Raw genomic sequence first — 22,324 nt, forward strand, 5'->3', positions numbered from 1 at the left:
TGAAACATCCCCTTCATAATTTCTTACAGAACAATAATATTCTGTAATATTAATATACCTTAACTTGTTTAGCTATTCCTCAATTGATGAGTATCCTCTCAGTTTTTAATTCTTTGATACCATAAATAGAGCTGCTATAATATATTGGTTCTTTCCCCCTTTCTTTGAATCTTTGGGATATATATACATACCTACTAGCATTATCAGTCTGTCATAGGAGGTTGTTATTCAATTATTTCAGTTGTGTCTGGCCCTATGTGACCCCATTTGAGATTTTCTTGGCAAAGATACTGGAGTGACTTGCCATTTCCTTCTCCAGCTCATTTCACAGATGAGGAAACTGAGGCAAACAGGATTAAGTGACTTTCCCAGCGTCACATAGCTAGTAAGTGTGTGAGGACAGATGTGAACTCAGGAAGAGGAATCTTCCTAATTCCAAGCCCAATGTTCTATCAACTGTGCCATCTGGCTTCCCTGTGTCAATGGGTATACACATTTTAATAGATTTTTGGGCATGGTTCCAAAGAACTCTCATTCTATCATTTTAAACTAGCTTCTATTGCCCCTTCTTTTCTTACCTTGTCCTAATTTGGTACTTTTGATTGTCCTCATGTCTAGAATCTCTGTTGAAGACCTCTTCAAGACGTAACTTAATACTGTTTCGTTCATGGAATATTCATATCTCCTTCTTCAGATTTCCCATAGGACTTTGTCTGGACTTTTGTCTTAAATTTATTACATCTTCCTTTGCATCATATTTATTTGTATGCACGATAACTCACTGTTAAATTTGAATAATATTGTTTTTCATATTTTCCTCAATGGCTATCACACTGTCTTTCACATAGTAGGCACTTAAAAAGATTTGTAGAATTGAATACCAATAATGGCATTCTATCTAGATTTTTTTTTACCATTTTCTATATAGTTTTGTTATTCACATTTGAGCTCCAGTTTTATTCATTCTGTTTTATATAATTATGAGCTAGCTTCTAAGTGTCTTGTGGAATATTGACTCACATTTATAAAGAATAAAATGAATAGAAATGGACCAAATATATAGCCCCAAACATTCTGTTGCCTTCACAGAGGTGTTTCTATTTAACTAGCTATAAACATCATAAAAGACCCTTGAGGCAGAAACATGGAGCTGATATATCCTAATGACTGTGCTCTTGAATTGCAAGAAGATATTAAACAGATTACAGAGTGATTTGCAGAGTGAGCACAGTGCTATGAATTGAAGATAAATTTTAAAAAGATCAAAGTCACATATAAGTTTCTACTAGAAAAATAGGACGTACAACTAAAGATTTTCCTTGGCATCTTCCATATGATATTTGCCACTGATTCTTCCAAATTAGCGTCCTTTATCCAATATTGTGTGGATAAATATTCAAGGAATCTTGATTTAGCTATTTTGATAAACTAGAAATTTAATTATTGTTTAACTTAACAAAATATATTATCTGAGGTCTTGTGTTTATGAAATCTCGAGAATAAAGCAGTATTCCAAGTGAATCCACCATTTATAAAGTTTGGAAAGTAAAAAATTAATGGAGTTTGGGTGGTAATATGAGAATAAGGGCAACCTTTCTACTTCTTCCCTTCTGTGGCAGAGAAGGAAAAGCAATATGAATTTATCAGGTGCCTCCTCAATATTTGGCTTTAACCAGAGCCTCTCAAATGTCCCAACCCTCTTCCCCCTCAAAAAAGTGCTCTTGAAGAGTGCAACTCAAATTTTTCAGATGTATCTTAATGAATAAACAATTTTAAATAAATGACATTTGGCCTTATAAGTAGGTTTTTACTTTTTATATGAGGAACCCCTTACTTTGCAAAATTGGAAAATATATATGTTCGTTAATGTGGCTTAAACTCTGTAGAAAGATGAAAGTCTACTAAATTGTATTAGTCACTACCTCTACCAATGCATATTGTCATCATCTCTAAAACAGTCAAAGAAAGTTACCCAGAGAGCACTGAGAGATTAAGCAACTTGCCTACGGTCACACAACCATTGTGTCAGAGCAAAGGCTTAAAGTCTTCCTGGGTCCAAGGTCCCTGTCACTGTGCCGTGCACTCTAATTGCATGACCTGGAATTAACATCATATGCCTAGTCTAGCGGCAATAAAGTAATACTCAGATATCACAACCCATCAATGAGTGAGATAAATATGTTACTGCAAGATGCATTGATTTCACATGTGACAAGAGTTGTGGAATACTAGAATGATCAATTACTAGGCTATAGTGACTTGCAGCAATCAAAGAGGTATTCACCATTTTGATAAAAGATGTATGTTATTTACTTTTCTTGTATTTTTACTGCCTAACATAATGACTAGCATATATTACATGCTTATTATATGCTTTTTGGTTGACTTGACATTGTATGAGCATCCATGAATATCAGAGTTAAGGGATTCTACTCTGAGTCTAGTGGTTATCTAGTTTAGTTCTCCACCCACTGCAGGTACCATTTCTGTAGTACTTCCTGAAACATATTTTCAAGTTTCTACTTAAATGCCTTCTACTTAAGTACAACCTCTAGACTGAGTCCATTTTATTATTAGACACTTTTGAATGTTTAAAGACAGTCATCATGACTTCCCTTAGTCTTTACTTCTTTAAGCCAAATATCAGTTTCTTCAAGCGTTTCTTTTTTGTTGTTGTTGTGAGGCATTTGGGGCTAAGTGACTTGCCCAGGGTCACACAGCTAGTAAGTGTGTCAAGTGTCTGAGGCCGGATCTGAACCCAGGTCTTCCTGACTTCAGGGCCAGTGCTCTATCCACTGCACCACCTACCTGCCCCTCTTCAAGTATTTCTTAATTCATCTTGACCTTTAGAACCCTCACCATCTTGGTCTGTCTCTCCTAGAGACTTCAGTTTATTGTTCTTTCCTAAAATGCAGCACTCAGAATTGAGCCCAGAATTCTGCCAGTATCGAATAATAGTTATTGTATGTATGAACAAAATTCAGGCAGTTAGATGGCACAGTGAATAGAAGCACCAGGTTTGGAGTCTGGAAGACCTGAGTTCAAAGATGACCTCAGACACTTATTAGTTGTGTGACCCCAGGCAAGAAGTCACTTAACCCTGTTGGCCTCAGTTTCCTCATCTGTAAAATGAGCTGGAGAAGGAAACGCAAAGCACTCTAATATCTTTGCCAAGAAAACCCCAAATGAGGTCAGGAAGCATCAGACACAACTGAAATGACTCAACAACAACAACAATGAACAAAATTCAGGATGGTGTTCCTGTTAGAAGAGAAGGTGAGAAGGCTTGAAGAAAACCTCTGTACTTCTTAGGTTAATGGGCAGAATGACATTTTCCCTTAAAAAGTACTCCAATAGTAAAACAGAATGTAAAAATAATCTGCAGAGATAGAAGAGAATCCTCACCATTGTTGGAGGGTAAAAGAGTGTCACAGAGAGAAAAGGAAAGAAGGACCACTAAACCCTTGGAATTATGTCACAGCTATGAAACTCTTCCCATAGATGTGAAGGAAGCAGGCTCATGCTCCATGGAATGAGGTTGAAAATTTGCATGTGCCACGACTGGAGGAAGGAATGAATCAAAAGCATTTATAAATCACTTGGGATATAAATAAATAGATAATTTGAGACAGTCTCTGCCCTTACTGAGGTCAAAATATTAACTGATGGAGACAACATCCAAAAGAAAGTTGAGTAGTAGGGCAGATTCCAAGGACTGTTAGTCCTAAGAGATGGCAAAGTGCAGTATTCCTGGAGTTGCCTCAGTAGATCAAATGACAGTGTCAGGGGTCTGACAGACAGATAGGCAGGGCATATGGTAAGGCCTGGATCCTGCATCAGGAGAAAAGAGTTAGGGGCTTTTAACTCATTCAAGATATGTGAGTAGTCCAGCATCAAAGATGAGTTCTGGGAGGCCATTTTATATTGGGCAAGGGATAATGTGGTCAAAATTTACAGGGATGATTGTCTTCAACAATATAGACTATTTTGTTTTAATTTCTCTTTTTTTGCAAAAGCTAAACAATTTTTATTTAATATTTTATTTTCCCCCAATTACATGTAAAAACAATCAACATTAATTAAAAAAAAATTGGAGTCCCAAATTCTCTCCTTCCCTCCTCTTACCCCTCATTGAAAAGGCAAGCTGTTTCTTATAGGTTATATATGTACAGTCAGACAAAATATATTGCCATATTAGAATATAGACTATTTTAAAAATAATTTAAGTTTTTCTTAGAATTTTTAATATCCACATGAGTGTTGGCTCAAAACAAGTTTGCAGTCAAGCCTTATATTTAAGCTTGGTATGAGGCAAGCCAAGAAAGACACCCAGTCTTAGGCTGTTTTGAGAGTGAGGCCTAATATACAGGATAATGGAAATAATAGTCTTACTATGCTCTGCTCCAATCAAACTCTATCAAGAGAATTGTGTTCAGTTCTTGTGTGCCACATTTTAGGAAACCAGCAAATCAACAAGTATTTAAATGCTTATTGTGTATTTGTCACTCTAAGTTCTAGGGATTAAAGAAAAAGAAATGATCTTGCCCTCAAGAAGCTTATATTCTAAATGGGAAGCCAATAGGTAAATAAAGAGGTACATTCAAGACACCTCCAGAGTACATGGATAGGCAGTGATGATTTATAGAGTTTCTAGAATAGGGTACCCAGAATAATAAAGAGATTGTGACGAGTAAAATTATATGTGGTCGCCCTATTACTGTCCCAAGTGTAGGCAAAATTAGTTGAGGTTTCTAATATATTTGTTACTTAGAAATTACAGGCTACTGCACCATTTTCAGGGCATTAAGCATTTATTAAAGTATATTAAATATTAGTAAAGAGAGTGCACATGGCTCTGAAAGACAGGACAGCCTAGAGAAGAGAGAAAATGGGGAACCCTAGAGGGCTGCGTCTGCACTCACCCAGTTCCAGCATCAAAAGAGTGCAAGCGTCTCTGCAAGCTTCCTGAGGGCAGGAGCAGAGCCCACCCATACACATTGTTCAAAGCTAATTGGCCAGCATCACTCCAATCTATTGGTTCACTGGATGCACAGGCGTGCTGAGGTCAGAGAACAGATCTTCTGGCGGGAACAAGGCTTTCAGGTAGGTGTGGTTTTGAATGAGGTAACTTCCTGACTCTGGGCTGACCTTAAGAAAGGTCAGGCCCGGTTCTCTCAGTGGTCTCTGGGGAGTCCCCAAACCCCATTATTTTATCACAAGATTCATGTTTTTTCTGTATGAAGGCCATTGAAGGAACTGGGCATGCTTAGATTGGAGAAGGGAACATTTTGGGGAAGAGGGTGGTTGCTGTCTTCAAAAGGCTATCATATAGAAGATGGCCATTCCTCATGCCTTTAGAGGAAAAAAAATAGGAATAAGGGGTGGAAGTTGTAAAGAGGAAAATTAGACTTTCTGTAAACACATTTTCTTAAGAATTAGAGCTTTACCAAAGTGAAATGGGCTGCCTCAGTAAGTAGTAGATTTTCCCTTCAAAGTCTAAGTGAATACTTTAAAGTATTGTAGAGCAAATTTGTGTACAGGTAGATGTCATTTCTGAATGCCCTTGAGATCTCTTCTTGCTCTGAGATATTGTGAAAGCCCCAAGATTTTTTTCATGTGAATTGTTTGCAAATCAGTACCACAACTCCCATTTAGTATTTGTGTACTGAGTTCTTATGCCTGTTAAGTTTCTTGGTTTTAGCCCAGTGTTTCGGTCTACTGAGAGATCTTTGGATCTCCATTTTATTACATAGAATATTTATCTCTTTCAACTTTGTGCCTTTAGTAATTGATAAAAATGTTGAACAGGACAGAGCCAAGGACAGAGTCTTCTGGCACTGCACTTAGCACAGAGCTATTAATCAACACTGTGGTTCTAGTTGTTCAGTCAGCGGAGCTGTAAATAGCTAATAGTCCTTGCAAACAGTGGGGCTCTGTACAGCCATATACATGAGAAGAATCTCAATATGGAGTAAATGTGAAAAGGACTTTGGGTCTTTTCAATGACAATACCCCATGGATCAAACACTATCAATTGCAATAGCTTCTAACTTGAAGGACTTATCTGCCTATGGTTCTTTTTCTACACAAAACACACATAAATGTCTGTATTGTGTGCATATTATCTATATGTATTGATGTAGTATATTTGTGTGTATGTGTATGCAAATCATAGATCCATATAATTTTAGAGTTGAAAGACAACTCCCAGCTCAGTATTCTCATATCATAAGTGTGTCAATTGAAGCTCCAAGAGCAAAAGGGACTTGTCGAGGATTATATAGTGAGTTACAACTAGCATTGACATAGTGCTTTAAGATTTATGAAGTATTTTATAAACATCTAATTCTGTTCTTGGGGACTAGATGTTATTATCATCCCCGTTTTATGGACGAGGACACTGATTCAGAAAGTGGTTATGATTTGCCCAGGGTCACACAGCCTTTTAAGTGTCTGACACTGTATTTGAACTCAGGTCTTCTTGACTCTAGGTCCAACTGACAATTCACAAAACATATAGTCTAAGTGGAAAAAAATAATTGGATAATAATTGTCATCAACTCTACAATCAGAATCAATAGCAATAATAAGCATTTAGTAAGCAAGGTACTGTCTGATCTTAGGAAAATTATTTCACCCTCCTGAACCTCAGTTTCCTTATCTGTAAAATGAAGGTGTTGGCCTCTGACATCCCTTCCAGCTATATATGTGTGTGTGTGTATATATATATATATGTGTATATATATATATATATATATATATATTCCTATATAATGTGTATATAACACCGTATTAGGCACTATGGTCAGAAGTTTAGATAAGACATAGCCATTTTATTCATAAGCTTATAGTCTCTCTCTCTCTGTGTTTCTCTCTGTCTGTCTATCTGTCTGTCTCTGTCTCTGCCTCAATTTTTCTTTCATTCCCTTCCTCTACACACATAAATACAGAGGTTAGGCACTGCACCTCTGATTTCATTGGTATAGGGAACTCAGATGAGGAAATTTCCTGTACCAGTGCAATTCAGCACCTTCTTTGTAAGTTCTAGTCTTAGAGAGTTGACCAGGGCACTGGTAAGTCAGATGAAAGATGTGCTGAGAAGGGCCCAGGGTGACCTAGTCAGTCTGTATTAGAAACAGAACCTGAATAAATGTTGGAGAAGCTATGGAAAAATTGGAACACTAATGCATTGTTGGTGGAGTTGTCAACTGATCCAACCATTTGGGAGAGCAATTTGGAATTATGCCCAGAGGGCTATAAAGATGCGCATACCCTTTGATCTAGCATTACCAGTATTAGGTCTTTTCCCCAAAGAGATCATAAAAAAGGAAAAGAACCCACATGTACAAAAATATTTATAGCTGCTCTTTTTGTGGTGACAAGGAATTGGAAATTGAGGGGATGCCCATCAATGGGGGAATGGCTGAACAAGTTGTGGTATATGAATGTAATGGAATACTATTGTGCTGTAAGAAATGATGAGCAGGCAGATTTCAGAGAAACCTGGAAGGACTTACATGAATTGATGCTGAGTGAGATGAACAGAACCAGGAGAACATTGTACACAGTATCAACAATATTGTGTGTTGATCAACTGTGATAGACTTGACTCTTCTCAGCAGTACAATGGAACAAGATAGTTCCAAAGGACTCATGATGGAAAATGCTCTCCAAATCCCAAAAAAAAAGAATTATGGAATCTAGATGCAGATTAAACCATATTATTTATATATATATATTTTTTGTTTTTCTTTTTTGAGGCTTTTCCTTTTTGCTCTCATTCTTCTCACACAGCACGACTAATGCAGAAATATGTTTAATATGATCATACATATATAGCCTATATCAGATTGCTTGCTGTCTTGGGCATGGGAGAGGAAGGGAGGGAGAAAAGTTTGAAATTAGAAATCTTACAAAAATAAATATTGAACTGTCTCGACATGTAACTGGAAAATAATAAAATACTTTCATGAAATAAATGAATGAATGAATGAATAAATGAATAAACAAACAAACAAATAAATAGGAGGAAAAAACAAACAGAACCTGAACAGAGGTCTTCTTGACTACAAAGCTAACTCTCTATTCACTGTGCCTCTGCCTCTATCATATATAATATCATGTTACAAATATATTTGAGAATTATGAAAAAGTTTTATGTGAAGCATTAGGGAGGTCATTATAGATAGTTTGGATCAGGTAACACTTTTTAGAGGAAACAGTAATTATATTAGCTTTTAAAGGATATTTAGGAATTCAACAGACACACATGCAGAGAGGAAGAATTTATAAAACTTAGAGAATGTCCCAAGTAAAGACATGAAGGCATGACCATGAAGGAATGAAAGCAAATTCAGGGATAGAAAGTAGTTTGGCTAAAGTAGAATACATGAAGGAGAATGTGACATTACCTTCCTTGCTGCTTTTCATTTCTTCTCAAGGCTCTAAACAGTTGAAACGTTCCCCTTTTAGGTCACCTAAATGACTATATTCATTAATAGGGAAGTGGCATAGTACAGGAGGTAGAGAGAGCACTTTAGAGTCAGGTAGACATCAGTTCAAGTTTATCTGTTGGAAAGTCACTTAACACCTCAGGGCCCCTGGCGGATGTCTATGACTAAAACTTGCAGAACAGTTGTTCATCTGCCTTTGTAGAGGGTGAGTTTCTTTACTGGGATTTTATTCCACTGTCAAAATCATGTGTGGTTTTGGAATTATACATAAAAAATTAATTTGATTTTGGTAGCCATTCTAGACCAGTCTTGTCTTTTACTCTGTCTTTCTCTCTGTTTTATCTGTTTCTCTCTTTCTGTATGTCCCAGCCTCTGTCTCCCTTCCTTCCTCTTTCTTTCCCTCCCTTCCCACCAAAGGAAGCATATCATGCTTGCCAGTAAATTATTTATTTGAGAGTCCAAATTTAGATGATTTACTGTATTTATTGAGTCCCTAAAAAGTTGTTAAATAGCTTTCAGATCATTTGCAGACAGTATCTTTTGATCTTCAATGTTTCAGTGTTCCTAAAAAGAGGTGTTTTAAGGGTGGGAAATGATTTTCTTTGGGCTGTTATAACTGTAATTGTGGGTAAGTCTGGTGCTTTGAGTTTTTATTATTAGAGCACACCAATGCACTATGGGCAGTATTCTCCACAGGCTAGATTTCTTTTTGTTTTGAAGATGGTACTCAATTTTGTCATTAAATTTAAGATCTGATAACAACCCAAAATACATCTGAGTGATATGTTGGCAGCATTGAGATGTACCACCAGATGCCCATTAAGAAACTCACATAACATGGTTTGTCAAATATGTCACTGCTTACCAGGACAAATCACTTTGTTTCATTTTTCAGACAAATGACTTGGGTCATTCTCTCCATATATGTAGCTTAACTATGAAACAGAGGTTTCACAGTTTGGAACATATTTCCCTCTTTTTTCATGTGGTAGGACTGAAAAGGCTTCCTTGGCTTGATGCTTATGACTAATGCTGGATAATCCATTTAAGCAAAGTCTCTTTGGAAGCTATAATAACTCTGAATAGAGCTTCTGTTCACTAGAGAGAAAAGGAAGACATTCAAAATCCATAGTTGATTTAATCTGATTTAGAGAATCCCAGTATTTTCACTAATTCACATATTTATTTCATTGAGAATTATGATACATTTTAAAACAGTATTGATATTTATCCAGTGTTGCCAAATTATACATTGCTTTTTTGGTTCCTAAATATTTTTGTGCATTTAAGAACTGTTTGAAATTCTAAGCAGTGGTTACTGGTTTGGGGGAGGATTAGGGAAGATAAAGGAATCTGAGATTCAATTGGAGTTTTCACATTGATAAGAGCCCAAGAATGGTCTCAAGTGCCCTCTGAAATGGTCTGTAGGAGACCCCAAGCATGAAGAATTCAATGAAATGCAAATTTGTTTTGAATGTGGGAATATCACTTTTGTCAAAATAATTTGAGAAACGATTTTTTTAATGTAACAGAATTATTAAATATACTTAGGTGTGAGTCACTAATAATTTTAAAAAATGAAACAAAAAGTCACCATTATACTCTCCCTTTGGAAGACCAATTTCTGGTTATGGCTGAGACCATCTTGAGGTTAGTTCTAAGTTTAGTCATTTTGCCAACAGAAGCTCACCTTGATTTACCAAGAGCCAGAATAACAGATACTTGAACATAATATTTTTGTGACTATTTTATGTTTGTTTTGCCCAAATTTTCCTTTTATATTCCCCCTCCTCTGCTAGTTTCCACTACCTTGTGTCCTGATCCCCAACACATTCACTTATTCTATTTACTATGTCTCTTAAATTTAGCAATTTACTCACTGTTTTCCTTGGAAGTGTAACGATTGGAATGATGCCACCTGCTGGAGACTTACTGTAGAAGAGTTCCACCCATGAAGCGAAGGTCTTTGAGGGCAAGACCAGGAGTCTTTTCTTTGGTGTGAGGAAGTGATGTTGGCTAGTGGGAGGAAGAGGGAAGAGACTAGCGCTCTGTCTCGGGCTCTTTCCTGAGGACTCCGGTGGAGAAGGGAGCTAGAAATACACTCTCCCTTTAATAGATAGATGAATATAGGCCTTTCTCTCTCTCTTTACCAAATTCTTATTCTCCTTAATAAATGCTTAAATGCCTAACTCTAGCTAAAGCTTATAATATATTGGCAACCACTCAGATATTTTAGACAGTTTAGCTAGAATTTTAGCCCTTAACAGAAGTTCAGAGTTTACTTAATAAAATAAACAGCTTTTATTGTACCTCATGTTTCATGGATGCAAATAATAATAATAATAATGACAACAATGCTATTAATGATTATAGCTCATATTGAAAGCCTACTCTGTGCCGGGCACTGTACTAAGTGCTTTACAAATATCATTTAATTTTATCCTTACCACCTTGGGAGTTATGTGCTATTGTTATCCCCATTTTATAGTTGAGGAAATTGAAGCAAACTAGTTAGGCGATTTGCCCATGATCCCACAGCTAGAAATGTGTGAGGCTGGATTGGAACAATCCAGGTCCAGCATTCATTCTTTCCTCTGTGCCATCTAGCTGCCTTATACAGGGTTGGAGTGGGTAGTGAGATTTGTGTTTTTGCTATGCACTTTCCAACTCTAAAACTGTCATTTCTTATCTTAATTACTCTAAGTACATATGGAAATGTTTTCATCCTTTTGTTTATCTTGACTCTGCCTGTCAAGATTTATGATTGAATGGGGTCCATGAGATTGACTGAATTTACTAAGAATCGGATAGAAGGCAGGAGAGAGTATGGTTGAAGTCAAAAGTTTCATGTACAGATGAAGAACACTAAAGTGAAAGCAAATCAAGGTTAAGAATTGGAAGAAGACTCTTGGAACTAAAAGTGTCAGCAATGGAAGGAGGGTCCAAACAAGGAATCACTATGTTCTCTATGGGGTGGCTACCAAGAGGCAAAGTGAAGGGTTCAAACTGTAGTTGTTCATTACTGAGTAATGTGTATCTAACAAGATAAAGATTTATTTCAATACAATATACTTCCTCTGCTGGAAACATTCATGCCTTTTATGATCAATTATGTATTACTGGCCCTACTCTTCACTTTCTTCTAAATTCTTTCAGATCTAGAGCTCTGGAAGCTGCCCTTATAATTTTCCACAATAATTTAGTCATACTTGTGTATATGAGATTTCATTCAGAGTCACCACCTTGGTTTTTACATTCTTATTACCTCTTAGCTGGACTGTTACAATATGCCCCTCATTGGTCTCATTGCCTCAGTTCTCTCACCTCTATAATCTACCTTCTGCATAGCTGTCAAAGTGATGTGCCTAAATCAGCAGTCTGACCTGCTCAAGAAGTTCTAGTGGCCTCCCTGTTGCCCCTAACATCAACTATAAACTTTTTCATTTGACATTTAAAGTCCTTTACATCTTGGCTCCAATCTACCTTTCCAGACTAATTATGCATTACTTTGCTTTACCTACTCTATGATTCTGTGAGCCAGGAACATTGTTCTACTTTTAGTTTCTCATATATCCCATCTTCTCCCTAGGCCTTTGTCTGATCTTTCCCTGTGGCTGCAATGTACTCCCTCCTTATCTTCACATATTAGTAGAGATTCTTAGTTTTCTTCAAAGTTGAGCTCCTAGCACAATCACCTACATGAGTCCTTTCCCATCCCTCCTCTCAACTGTTAGTGCCAACCTCCTCCCAAATTTTCTTATATATGCTTTGTATAGATTCTTTTTTTTTTTTTTTGGTGAGGCAATTGGGGTTAAGTGACTTGCCCAGGGTCACACAGCTAGTAAGTGTCAAGTGTCTGGGGCTGGATTTGAACTCAGGTCCTCCCGAATCCAGGGCTGTATAGATTCTTATATGTACATCTTATTTCCCATAAAAAAATGTAAGCTCTTGTATTTTCAGCGTCTAACGCAGTGCCTGGTACATAGTAGTGTTTACTAGTAGGTGATTATATTTTCTACTTTCACAATTTACCTTCTCTACACCCAGGCTTTCCATTTATAGGGCCATCACACTTATTCAAGTCTTTATTGTCCACCACCTGGACTATTGCAATCCTGGACAGCAGAGCATAGTGAATCGAGTGATTGACATGGGGTCAGGAAGATCTTGGTTCAGATCTTGCCTCTGATATTTACAGGCTGTATGAACCTATTCAAATCTCAATTTCTCTGAGTCTCAGTCTCTCTGTTTATAATAATACCTGTAGTATTTCATTGTGAGGTTCAAATGACATAATATGTGAAAGTATTTTGTAATCTTTTAAGTGTTACACAAATATTTGTTGTTATATGTCTCTCATACACAGTAGCTATCTGACCATGGGTAAGACATTTGACATTCCAAGCTATGTGATCATGGGTAAGACATTTGACACTCCAAGCATCCCTTTAAGTCTGTAAGTTAAAGAGCAGTTGCTGATCCTGCGTGAATTTTTATATAAGAAGTTGTCTGCACTGATGAAATCAAAGGTCCTGACCACAATTTTTATTATTATTATTATTATAGTGTCTCTATTCTCTTCCTGCCTCTAGTCACAGTTATATTGCAATGAAGATCTTTCATTATGCAGAGATGTGATCATTACTTCCCTCTGCTCTGGTTCCATATTATTTACGACATAAAGTACAAATCTGTCTCCTGGTTTTCAAGGCCCTCCTAGCCTCATCTCACACTAAGCCCAGTATATTCAATACTCTGTGCTGGATATCAGTTTTCTATTTCCTGAACATACTCTATACATTTTTGCTTCCATTCCTTTGCTCATGCAGTTCAGTTCATCTTGAATTATAACTATTTGCATTTGCTACAAGACCCATAAAGGTCAGAGGGTAGTGATCTTTTTTTTTTTTTAGTGAGGCAATTGGGGTTAAGTGACTTGCCCAGGGTCACACAGCTAGTAAGTGTTAAGTGTCTGAGGCTGGATTTGAACTTAGGTACTCCTGAATCCAGGGCCGGTGCTCTATCCACTGCGCCACCTAGCTGCCCCGATCATTTTTTACTTATGTTTGAATCTTTATCACTCCCTCCCCACTTCCACCCTGGTGCTTAGGATAGTATTCTGCAAATAGTAGGCATTTTATAAATTTATGCTGCATGAAAATTCAGAATTAAAAAAATCTCTAATAGTCTCTTCTTCCTTTCTTAATTAGATCTTTTCTGTCTTCCTTTACTATAGTATAGCCTAGATGTTTTAAGAGAAATTAAAATAGAGATTAGTCATATTTAGCATTATTTTTATTTTTATTTTATTCCTACCATTATTTTAGCATGTCCTCATTTCTGGCGGTAAATCTTTTATAATGCTTAATTATGAATATGCAGGTGGCCTTGAATGAAAAAAATGAATGGAAACACATTTATTAAGTGCTTACCATATGCCAGGCACTGTGCTAAAGACTGGGGATACAAATATCATCGAGGAAGACAATCCCTGTTCAAGGAACTTTCATTCTAATACTGGGAGACATACAAAAGGGAGTCAGTAGTGCAGGGGGAGGGCACAGCATAAGCTGGAAAGCCCTTTGGGTATGAGTCTGGTGTTTGGAGGCCCAGCCTATCTAATCTGTGTTTGGGGAGACTTCTTGTCACGTTGGCTAAAAGTTAATGAATTTTCCTGTTTGTTGAGTTCAGAAGAATTGTTATCTGCATCAGTAGAGGCAGCATTCTCCATCTTTGAAATATTGAAATATAAAAGGAAAATGATGTTTCTAGAAATAAAAATTTAATTAGTGGGGTTCAGAGTGAGTAAGAATTAAATAGGCTGGAGGAGATTGGTGAGAAAGGAAGAGATCAGTGGTATATGAGAAATCTGATTCAAGGAGGAAATGATAATACATTTTGAAGAAAATTCAGAAAAGTGAAATGTCTGGCAAGTAGGGATTTTAGGGGAAATTAGCAACATTAAATGCCACAATAAAAATATTTATAGTTAATATATTTTAAATATATTTGGATAGAATTTGTATTATAAAATATTGATTTGTTATTGAAATATTATGTGCAAGCATTATGGATTGTTTTTATTTTTCTGTGTAGGTTTGCAACACAACTACTGATAGGAAACATGCAGACATCTTTTTAGAAAAGTGTGTAACAGAGCCAATCATGAATATTGTTAGCGGCTTCTTTAATTCTCCCTTCTCAGACAACAGCACAAGCCTTCAGGTAAGTCAAGGAAAAGTTTTATAATAGAAAGCTAATTAATTCTCTATTGAAAGGACAAGTGTTTCAATTTATTTGCTTTGGTCAGAAAGCCATTCCTATATAAAGTACAAACTATTAACCTGTATGAATTTGCTAGGCTTTCTTTTAAGTAAAAGGGCCATATAGTACATCCCCCCAATCCCATGACTTTCTTATATATGAGAACTTATAGACAGAATTTAGTCTGTTTGCTAACAAATAATATAAATTATATTATCTCATAAATCAATAGGCATGCTCGTGCATGTATCATTTTAAATTTGTTCTCTTTAGGGGAAATTTATTAAGTATAACTCTCATTTTATCTTTTCTACCTTCCCATTATGTGAAAAACATTTCTATTTACAGTGAAAATAATTTGTACCTTTAAGGTAATAGATATTTTAAGGTTTTTGTTTAGTATGTATATACTAGTATCCAGAGTATGTCTGCTATATATAAAATAGTACAAAGTAAAGAACTAATTACATTTTGATGAAGATTTTGAAAATTCAAGGTACTATGCCTAATATTTTAAAGGTTCACTTACATTTTTATGCATTTTCCCTTCTGTTTTAGACTCATCAACCAGTTTTTATTCAACTACTTCAGTCTGCCTTTAGAATTTACAATTGCACCTGGTTAAACCCAGTACAGAAAGCCTCAGTGGAGTCATGTATCAAAACACTGGCAGAAGTGGGTATGTTAAAAGTGTCAAGTTTTTCTTATTCTTATACATATTTAAGATGGCTCTGGTTGGAGCTAATGGACAGCAAAAACAGCCTTTCCATTTTGTAGCTTAATAATTGAGAATATTGTTGTTAGGTTTAACTTTATGAAAATGGATCATAGTAAAAGTCTTTACTGTGGTATATCTTTTTGGGTCAGGAGGAGAATATTGGTCTTTTTTTTTTCTACATTTAGATTTAAGATTAATTGCAATGTTCTCTTTTATCACCCTAAACCAAAATATCTCATTAAGATTTTATGGAAAGTGGCCTAGCTTCTATCTTAAAATTTACTAGGGAATTGTTTTTTTCTATTGAACAAACTTAATTATACTTCCATCTGTTAGTAGGCCCTTAAAAAGTTTTTTTAGTTTTCTTATTTTGTTTCTAATCAGCAACATGTATTGAGTGTTTGCTGCATGTTAGGGATTTGACGAGTCAGAAGTGGAAGATAGCCTTCCTGACCTTGAGGATCTCACATTCTGTTTCAGGGATTATCAAATCAAAAAAAAATTTGCTGGGGAGGCAAAACCTCTTGAGATACTGGGGTTGGTTTCCTTATTTGTAAAAAGAGGGTTTGAACTAGATAACCTCTAAATAAATGCTCTTATCCTATGATAGTTGGTCACTGAATCACAGACTTTTAGTTAGATAGGACCTCAGCAACCTTCTGGTCTATCCTGTACCCAACAAAGAACCACCATTACAGGGTGTTTGATAAATGGTAATCTAGTCTTTTCTTCCAGTGAATATGACCCATTGCTTCCTAAAGAATCTCATTTTAGTTTTGGATAACTTAGTTATAAAAATAAAACTAGAAGGAAATTTTTCTTTACATTAAATCTAAATATGCAGCTCTGCAACTTTTGACCATTATAACCTGTAGAGAACAAATCTAATTCCTTGTCTATATTACAGCCCATCAGATACATTAGCTATAAAGTCTTCCTTGAATCTCCTCTTCTACAGGATAAACATTGTCACTTCCTCAAACTAGTCTTTATATATTATGGAGTCGATGGGGTGTTTAGGGAGGACAAGCACCTCTGGAGTAAGGGCCTTTTCATGACTGCTTATGCTTATTCACCTTTGATGCCCACCTTAACCCAATTCTCACCTGTGGCTCCTGGAATCTGTAACATGTGCAGTGGCCACACCTTGGTAAACCATCTCAACAGATGGGCTAAATCAGGTTGAGAGTAACCAACAGACCTCAAACCTGTTGGTAAATTAGAGAGATGTCTACCCCAAACATGGGAAGATTTTCTCTGGTGAAATAGTAGATGAAAACAGTTTGTTCCAGGGGATGTGAAAGTGGCTGAAGCAGTTGCCGTGGAGTCCTTAGAGGTTGGTCAGACATCAAAGATGCCAAGGTTTTTCACTATGTACTGGGCCATCTCCACTCGTCCTGACTTTTGTCTTGCCCCTGGATTTTGATAACTCTGCCAGAGAGAGTGAGGCTGATGAATTTTTGTAACATTGCTTCACTTAAATCCAATTCGTGCACAAGTCAACATCACTGTGACATCATTGGTCCTGATAAAAAATGAAGAATGAACAACATATTGTATATGGACTCAAGGCTTTTGACCATCCTCATTGTTCTCCTCTGGACACTTTCCAACTTCTGTGGCTCTCCAAAACAACTCCAAATGTCTGAAGACATCAAAGTATAGTGGGACTATCATCTCTTTATTCCTAGAAACTGTGACTTTATTAATGTAGCCCAAGATTACATTTGTATTTGTTGAATTTATTGACTTATTTGCAGTCCACCAAAACCCTAGGATCTTTTTCAAACAAATTGCTGTCTTTTCCAACTTGTACCCACCAAGACAATTTCTTTACTCTAAGTGTAAGAATTTACATTTATTCCTATTTAAATTTTACCTTATAGGGGCAGCTAGGCGGTACAGTGGATAGAGCACCGGCCCTGGAGTCAGGAGTACCTGAGTTCAAATCCGGCCTCAAACACTTAACACTTACTAGCTGTGTGACCCTGGGCAAGTCACTTAACTCCAATTGCCTCACTAAAATAATAATAATAATAATAATAAATACATTTTATCTTATTACATTTTGTGTTTTTTTTCGGTTCTGGACTCTGTCATTCTATGTATTAGCTATTCCTCTAGTTCTTGTGATATTTACGGTTATAAGCATGCCATCTAAACCTTTATCTAAGTAATTGATAAAAACACTAGAATAAAGTACAGGGCCAATAACAGATCCCTGAGGTTCTTCACTTGAGAATTCCTTCTAAGTTGTCATTTAGACCATTAATTTCTTCTCTGAATTTAGCTACCCAAACATGTTCATATCCATTTAAATGTGCTATCATCTAGCCTACATCCATTCATATTTTCCCACATGAATAGTGAGAAATATTTTATCAAATACTTTCTTAAAATCTAGGCAAACTACCTACAACATTTATTTAGTAATAATAATTCTGTCAAAAAGGGAAACAAGATTAGTCCAGCATGACCTATTTTTTTATGGAGCCAGACAGCTTTTTGTGACCATTGCTTCTTTTTCTAGTTGTTCCCTAAGTGGAGAAAGTGGAAGAGAAATGATTGATTATGAGTTAGACTGTTTCCACTGACTTACAGAGAGGACAGGATTGCAGACTTTTAAAGCCAGTGGCAGCACTTCTCAAAAAGTGGGGGGAAAGGGTGTGGCAGCAGAGCATCAACCTGTTCTCATGGCAATTAAAATCTCAAATGTGACATCTTCCACACTCATGTTTCAGGCTGCCAACACCTAGGCTAATGAGATGGCAAAATAATTAACCTTGATATTGCTACTAAAAACTAGTTCAGTTTGAAATCTGTGTGCTGTTTGACACAAACTCTTTTATGTTTAAGCCAATTTAAGTAGCTTTTTAAAATGCAGCTCTGAAATATAGTATGCATTGACAAGTTATGATGATATTTCATCTGTAGATATTAGGTCTAGAATAAAAGGAGATTACCTGGCAAATACATCCTTGTATTTTACACTTTAATGATAGCACCTGGCAATTTATTATTATTATTATTTTAGCCCTTAATGAGCTGAATTCAGTGGGGAAAATAAATCCACCATATGGTCTTAAACCCTGCATGGAGAGTATGCTGATCATCAGCAATACTTAAAAAGTGGGAAATTAAGAACATTGTATCACATGTTATGTTTCATGTTGTGCTTGCTATCTGAACTCTGACTTTAGTAGTGCAAACATATTGTGTGGTAAACTCATTTCTTTTTTTTTTTTTCTTGGTGGGGGCAATGAGGGTTAAGTGACTTGCCCAGGGTCACACAGCTAGTAAGTGTCAAGTGTCTGAGGCTGGATTTGAACTCAGGTTCTCCTGAATCCAGGGCCAGTGCTTTAACTGTGCCACTGAGCTGCCCCCGATAAACTCATTTCTTACATCGTGTCATAGTATGTATGTCTTTGGGGGTCTTAAATGTGCAATAAACCTGTTATTGTAACATATTTATTATTAACAAGTTACAAACTTTTTCTTTTGGCCAGAAATTTATGATTAAGTAGGAAATGTTAAAGTAGTATAAAAGGATTTTTGTTTGTTTGTTTGTTTTTTGTTGAGGCAATTGGGGTTAAGTGACTTGCCCAGAGTCACACAGCTAGTAAGTGTCAAGGGTCTGAGGCTGGATTTGAACTCAGGTCCTCCTGAAATCAGGGCCGGTGCTCTATCCACTGTGCCACCTAGCTGGCCCCAAAGGGTTTTTTTAAGTCAACAAATAATTGATCTAAGTATATGATTAAGGTAGTTTTTAGAAAAATAAGCTCAGACATATGTAGAACCAAAGGTCTATATTGTTGACATATTAACAAGTGCAATGGTATTTATTAAATATTGTCTATGTTCCAGGTTATGTACATGGCCCTGGGAATACAAAGCAAAGAATGAAATAGTATTTTCCATCAGGGAACATAAATTCTACTAATGTAAACAACATTGTTCACAGATGAGAAAATATTTTTCAAAATGTAAAAAGTAAACTCAAGGTAATTTTGTGGGGTGAGAGAGGCACTGATATACCCTGATAGAGGGGAGATATTAATAAAGGCCTTATGTCAGAGGTGACCTTTGAGTTCAGACTTGAAGAAAGCAAGGGATTCTTATGATGTAGACGAGAGGAGAGTTTGCATTCAGGTAAATTCTATCCCAAGGCATGGACCCAAGAGATGGGTTTTCATGGGTGAGAAACAGCAAGTAGGCCAGTTTGGCTGTGCTAACTGTAAAGAGGAGTAATGTATAATAAGTCTAGAAAGGCAGGCTGGAACCAGCTTGTAAAGGCTTTAAAGGCAAGATGCTATATGACTTTTTAAAAAAATTGCATCCCTAGTGCCTAGTATAACACTTTATGCATAGTAGATGCTTAAACATTTGCTGAATACTGAAAGAATGAGACTACATGCAAGTGGAACAGCTGTGCATAGGGCCATTCGGTTCTAGAATTATCTTCCCTTTCCCCAGTGTCACCATGTAAAATCCTGTAGGGGATTTTTCTCTCAGAGCTTATGTGGGGGATAGACCCTGACTCATTCATTCTTTTATTTTTTGAAAATCATATTTATTTATTTTAACATTAATTAAAAAACTTTTGAGGTTCAAATTCTCTCTGTCCCTTCAGACCCCTCCCCCAACCCATTGAGAAGGCAAGAAATACAATATCTGTTATACATGTGAAGTCATACAAAACACATTTCCATCTTGGCCATGTTACAAAAATAAGGCAAGAAAAATATTTTAAATGAAAAAATATATACTTCAGTCTCCACTCAGAGTTCATTACTTCTCTTCCTGGAGTTGGATAACATTTTTCATCATTATTCCTTTGAAATTCTTGTGAATCATTATATTGCCTATTCATTCTTTATTTTAAAGACCTGTTTTGTTTGATCATTTCTTAGATTTCCTCTATGTGTCTCTTTTCCCCCTTCCTAGAAAGCCATTCCTTATAAGCCATGTTTTTAAATAATAAAAAAGAAGGGGGAACAATTCAGCAAAACTGAATAATTCATAAAAACATTTGATATTTTATATAGTGTTCCACACTATTGGACAGCTTCCCACCCCTGCCCAACCTCTGCAAAGGAAGAGATGTAGATGTCTTCTCTTATCTTTTCTTTAGGTTTATCTTATTATTTATAATCTTGAAATATTATTTTTCAATTGTTTTGTCAATTTTGTTTTCTTACCTCTGCTTACTTAACTTTTCATGATTTCATCTACCCATGCTTCTCTATATTCATTATGTTCATTATTTCTTATAGCACACTAAAATTCCATTCCATTGTTTACATTGTTTAGTCATTCTACAATCACTGGACATATACTTTGTTTCCAGTTCTTTGCTACCACAAAAAGTGCTGCTACAAATATTTTGGTGTATGTGGAGCCTTTCTTTTGGTCAATGACCATATTGGTATATATGCTTAGCAGAGGAATTGAAGTTTAGAGACATTTTGAAATATATGTTTCCTTTATTTATATAATTCCAAATTGTTTTTCATAATGTTTGTACAAATTCATAACTCCATCAACAGTACATTAGTTTGCTTGACTTTCTATAACTGCTCCAACATTGAACATTCCCATCTTTTGTTATCTTTTCAAACTTTCTGAGTATGAGTTGAAGCCTTTGCTGACCTCTTCATTCCTAGGAATTTAGGGCAACCAAGTAAAAATATGGATATTGATCTAGTTTATAGGTAACCATGACTATTTTAGAATGGGGTAGACCAGGGAAGTTATGATAGCTGGACATGAAGCTTAGCTAAAGACCTTACATGTGGTGCTATCAATATCTTAGCTTCCCCCCATCCATTCCCAAAGCTTGTCTTCAGAAGTGCCAACTGTAGACTAAAATTAAGGTAATTAGGCTGGCTGGGTAGAGATCTGTCAAGAATTTGGCAAGTAAGATATAAACATTTTAGTACAGCATAATGTTAATAAAACATAGTAAAAAAAATAACCCAGCTTATATGATTGAGAAGGATTTTAAATTTAATCTTAAAAAAAAAAAGTCAGGTTCCAAATTCTCTTCCTCCTATGCCCCTCCCCTGTTGAGAATTCAAGAAAAACAAAACCTGTCACAAACATAGTCAAGCCAAACAAATTTCTACTTTGGCCATGTGAAAAACAAACAAAAAACAAAAAGCCAAAAAAAAAAAATGCTTCCATTTGCACTGTGAATGCATCTCCTCTCTGTCTGGAACAGGTAGCATGTTTCATTATGAGTCCTCTTGAATTGTGATTCTTATGTCTTTTAAAGTTGTTTGTATTTCCAATATTGTTCTTATTGTGGGTCAGCTGAGTGGTGCAGTTGGGAGGAACTGAGTTCAAATGTCATTGTCACCTCAGACACTTACTGGCTGTGTGACCCTGGGCAAGTCACTTAATCCCAATTGTCTTGAACATCTGGGGCTGTCTCCAGTTGTCCTGATAATATGTCTTGCCACTGGATGCAGATGGCTCTGGAGGAGAGAGTAAAGATGGTGACTTTGCATAGCCCTTCCTCACTTAAATCCAATTCATTCAAGTTATGACATCTGTCATGGTCCTCTTTGAGAATGAGGGACAAACAATAGTTGTTCTTATTATATACATTATTCTTCTGGTACTCTCACTTCATTTTTCATCAGTTCATACATATCTTCTACAGTTCCTATAAACATCTTATTCATCATTTCTTACAGCACAATAATATTACAGAGTGAAAAGAGTTTAAATTAGAGAGTAAATTTTTTTTAATTAAAATTTTTTTAGGTTGAAAGAGATTTTTTTTTGTTTAGTGAGTTGTTAATGGAATTCTAAACTGGGAAAGGAGTCCCATTGAATGTAGCATTGCTTACCTCTAATTTTGCTTCTATGACTAGATAGAACAGAA

General features: G+C 36.1%; 1 protein-coding gene across 1 annotated transcript in view; it reads left to right on the top strand.

The window, feature by feature from the left end:
* Positions 1 to 22,324, top strand: part of ITPR2 (inositol 1,4,5-trisphosphate receptor type 2) — a 511,835-nt gene that overhangs the window by 267,137 nt on the left and 222,374 nt on the right. The window contains exons 33-34 of the mRNA XM_043966319.1: positions 14,550 to 14,678; positions 15,276 to 15,396. Of these exons, the coding sequence (XP_043822254.1) occupies positions 14,550 to 14,678; positions 15,276 to 15,396 (250 nt within the window). The remainder of the gene's footprint in view (positions 1 to 14,549; positions 14,679 to 15,275; positions 15,397 to 22,324) is intronic.

This window comes from Dromiciops gliroides, chromosome 5 (assembly GCF_019393635.1).
Source record: "Dromiciops gliroides isolate mDroGli1 chromosome 5, mDroGli1.pri, whole genome shotgun sequence".
NCBI lineage: Eukaryota > Metazoa > Chordata > Mammalia > Microbiotheria > Microbiotheriidae > Dromiciops > Dromiciops gliroides.